Below are 4,145 nucleotides of genomic sequence, written 5' to 3'. Positions count from 1 at the left end.
ACCTTTACACAATCCTTCAGCAGCCAACATATATTCACTACAAAACTGTCAGTTCAACATCAACACGGCACTAAGACAGATTCAGCGAGCAGAACAGAAACTCTCTGCCTGCATAATCAGGAAATGAGTCAGAATTCTAAAACCTATGAAAACAACTCCCAGGACAACATCGCTGTGAAAAGGCTTTGAAACTTCCATATGGGTTTTAGAAATTTTCAAATTCAATAGAATTTTACATGTTTTGTGCAGTTTGATGGTGGTGTGTAGATTGTGCATCATATTATGTTGCTATTCTGACTGGAACTCATTGTTGCACATGATCATGGCTTCATGCATAGTTTTGTTACATGTCTCAAATTGTCATGATTACTCATCATTTTCAAAGAAAGTTTGTCTTTTCTTAAACCATCAAACTCTTTTACTCTGGACTCACAGTTTGAATGAAACTGTTTTTTGTGTCTACACGTCTTTCCAGAGGGCTCTTCCTGTAAGGCCGTGCATAATGTTGCTTACTAACTAATAACCTTTTAAAAATCTCTACATTTCTCTCCTCTCTTCTGTGCTTACTCACTGTTTTACTTCGAGGCTTCCCTACAAAAATCTTGCAGATCCACACACTTCATTCTTTGGACAAAGTGAGAATTTGTGGTTTAGTCACAGGATGTGGTGTCTGAGAGGGCACAAGTCTTCTGACCAATATGACCTGTGTGCTTTACTTGTGATGGTAATGTCCATATTTTTAGTGCAGTAGTTTGCACATATTTCTTCTAAGTGAAAGATTATAGGTTTGATTCCAGGAGGAGACAGAAATCCCTTCGGTGCCATGTCGAAAAAGGACCAATATGACAGTTTGGCAGTAAAAAGTCTGCCAAATCAAACATGCAAAGCTTAAATAAGAGAAAAGCAGCAACAGCTTTTATTTATAAAGTTGAGGAATTAATATTTTCTGTTTTTCCAGGAAAAGGAAAGACGTGCTTCATTTTCAAACAATTAACTAAAATAAAATGCTTATTTACATTGTATTTCATATTAAAAGTTCCTGACTTATCACAGACACTCTTGTTAGTTCAGCAAATGTCAGTCGAACATGAAACACCGAGTATCACACTGATAATCTGAACGTCACCACAGAAGAGCAGAGGAGGAATGTAACCCGTGTAACATTATGTGACCTGCTTCTTTATGAACACAACTCCAGGCAGGAGCCAAACAAACATGGGAAGCAGGTCAGTTAACATAAATATGCAGCATGAATGTGTGCTGCATTATATAAATAGTACAATAGCTTGTGTGAATTTAAATGAGTTGTAGGTTTGAATCACTGATAACAACAATCATCAGCCTCATTGATTTTCTGCTCTTCAGTCCTGCTTTTGTAAAGGAAATTATATGTTGGACTAAAAGCAAAAAACAACTTTGTTTTAAAAGTTGTTGTGTTTTCTTTTTTTGGACATGAGACCACTCAGTGTTTCACTTTTAGAGTGTCTTAATACGGAAGCAGAAGCAGTGTTGTAGGTGCACTTCCTTTTGAGAAGTGTTCGCACAAGACGTACGCAAGACGCATGAGAGCCAATACTTTGAGGTTTATGAAGCACATTGTTTGTCCTCCTTTCTTCAGCGGATCATCTTCTGCACTATCAGCAGCACTTACACTGCAAATCGGACATATTGGCGAGCATGGATGCACTAAACCTGTGCTTAATTCTGCTTCTACCACTGACTGCATGCTCGCAAGATTTGGGAGGAGGTAATGTAAAAACTGTTTTCATAATGGAACATTTATTTTTTAATGCTACTCCAGCCTCTGGTTTAAATCATTGATACTGTTTCTATTATTGGTACTGATTTCAGAGACTGTTGTGAAAACAATTGGGAAACAACCAGATGTCACTCAAATATGTCCCAGTGAAACACAGAACATCACGCTGATAGTTTGTAAGATCAGAACTCAGAGAAGTGGAGGCGAAAATTGTAGTGTGCTGTATTTTTATGGACGGGGCTTTGAGAACAAATGTGACTCCAGGTTCACACTGATGAAAGAAAATCAGACTGTGTTTCTCCACCTGATCAATTTAACATCAGAGGACAGTGGGAGCTACACCTGTCAGTGTTCAGCTCCTGATGGAACAAAAATTCTCCATCTTAATGTCACTGTGGAAGGTAAACAAGGTAAAAACAACAACGTTCTTCTTCTTTTAACCATTAATTATTTAGCAATATAAAGTCTGTACTGATTTTAGAAGGTGACCTTCAGGATTTGTTAACTTTGAGGCCAATAGTCATACATCACACCTAACCTTTGTTCAGTTGTAATGCAAATACTACATCCATGTTTCTAACAACTGCTTCTCTCCTCATACAGAATTAAGCAGCAGGTCTGGAACAGAAACACTTCCTCTTACACTGATTTGTGTAACCGTGTTCATCATTGTGAACTTAGTTATCTTTGGATTTATTCACGCACGACTGCGCTGCAGGTGAGAAACTACTGTCAGAGCTGTTTCACATGTTTCATGATTTACCTTTTAACACGCTTCATAACTTTAAAACATGTGATTCTCTTTTCATTTTGGTTAATCCACTTTAGCTGAAGGTCATTTTGATGTAAGGTCTTGCCCTGCTGTTCTCATGTTTAAGTGAATTAAAGTCAATTAGCTGCCTGCTAATAATTTATCAGACATATTTATCGTATTAATGGAAGTGCACCACTGCTATAAATGATTTCTTGTCTTCAAGTTTCATATGAGCCGTTGAAGGAACACAGTGACTTTCATTTCCTGTTGCCCCCATTAAAACGAGCTACACGATGCAGCGACTGATGATCAAGATCATGTTTGTTTTTGTGTTTCTCTTACAGAAAACAAGAACCATCGCGTAGTCCTCAAAACACGGTACTGAGCAAAAGATGTAACTTTTGATTCATTTATATTGTTTACTTAACCTTAATGTTTTTAAACATATGTGTTTCTGCAGACGTCAGAGGACATTGAGCCGTACAGCACCTACATACGGACAGATACTGGACCATATTCGACTGTTCAAATGCACGACTCTAAACAGAATACTAACAGTTCACATGTGTCAGCAGACAAAACTGAGACAGTCTACGCAGAAGTACAATAATATTATATCACATTTTTCAACACTGACAAGTGTAGTTTGGCAAATTCACCACAGGGTGGCATCATTTGACTGACAAATAAAGAACTGACCAGAATCAGCTTCATCATCTCAACATTTTAACATTGTGTTGTTATGTAAATATTTTGTTACAAACTGCAGTAAAACTTTATCCATCATTTGTCGTGTTTTTCTTTTTTTTAATGCAGAAGAGAGAACTTTGTAAATTATGAGTTTTCATATGAGTAAAATCATATAGTCAACAAAAATTCAACAATTTCAGATCCCTTTTGCTTTATTCACTCTGACCACTTTCATGTAAGTTTGAGGAACTAGCAAGTGGGACATCTAAATAATTCATCTTGTTTTGAGAACTAAGATGAATAAATGTAATTACAGATAAATATCCTTACGGATATTTTATGTTCTGGTCTTTCTCATTAGACTGAATAAACCAGATCCACATCATGGTTTCATTGCTTGGGCCTTTCTGCAAGTGCTGATATGATGTACTTGTAAAGGATGTGAATCTCTGAGGGCAAAAATAACAGGCTCCTAAACAGGTCAACAGTCCATATTTGCAGTGCAAACTGTTTGGCCAAACTAGAGAAAACTCAAACTAAGAAAAAGAATTTAGCTAGAGAACAAAAGAAAAAATACTTCATGATAACTCCAAAATAAATCAAACTAATAAACAATCACTTCTGCATCAGGATGCACCCAATTTCAGACCAGGGCTCAACACGATGTGCTCACTGAAAAATGCTTCAACACGAGCTCAAACTCTTGTAAAAAAAAAAAAAAAAAAAGTCATTAGCTCCTCCCAATCCAGAAAAAAAGAATTAAACACCAAATAAATATTGAATATGTTAGCGCTCAATCTGTTGTTAAAAAGATAATAGGAATGAGCTCACAGTGAGAAAATAAATGCTCTCCAACTGCATAAAATCCTTCAAACATCAGATAAAACTTCCCCTCTTTAATATGACACGTGGCACATTCTTTACCATAAAAGGTCTCAAACA

At 36.6% G+C, this 4,145-nt stretch overlaps 1 protein-coding gene across 1 annotated transcript; it reads left to right on the top strand.

Moving 5' to 3' along the window:
* The first annotated feature begins 1,534 nt into the window (after positions 1-1,534).
* LOC146681969 (uncharacterized) lies at positions 1,535-3,299 on the top strand. The gene is made up of 5 exons (XM_085448616.1): positions 1,535-1,747; positions 1,852-2,169; positions 2,363-2,477; positions 2,858-2,891; positions 2,974-3,299. Exons 1-5 carry the CDS (start codon positions 1,678-1,680, stop codon positions 3,121-3,123), a joined length of 687 nt encoding a protein of 228 aa, XP_085304742.1. The 5' UTR covers positions 1,535-1,677; the 3' UTR covers positions 3,124-3,299.
* The last annotated feature ends 846 nt before the right edge of the window (positions 3,300-4,145 follow it).

The sequence above is a fragment of the Copadichromis virginalis genome, linkage group LG23, assembly GCF_057382275.1.
Source record: "Copadichromis virginalis isolate Kocher_CV1m ecotype Utaka linkage group LG23, C_Virginalis_male_GT1.1, whole genome shotgun sequence".
In the NCBI taxonomy this organism is placed as follows: domain Eukaryota; kingdom Metazoa; phylum Chordata; class Actinopteri; order Cichliformes; family Cichlidae; genus Copadichromis; species Copadichromis virginalis.
This window is presented reverse-complemented; position numbering and strand designations above follow the sequence as displayed.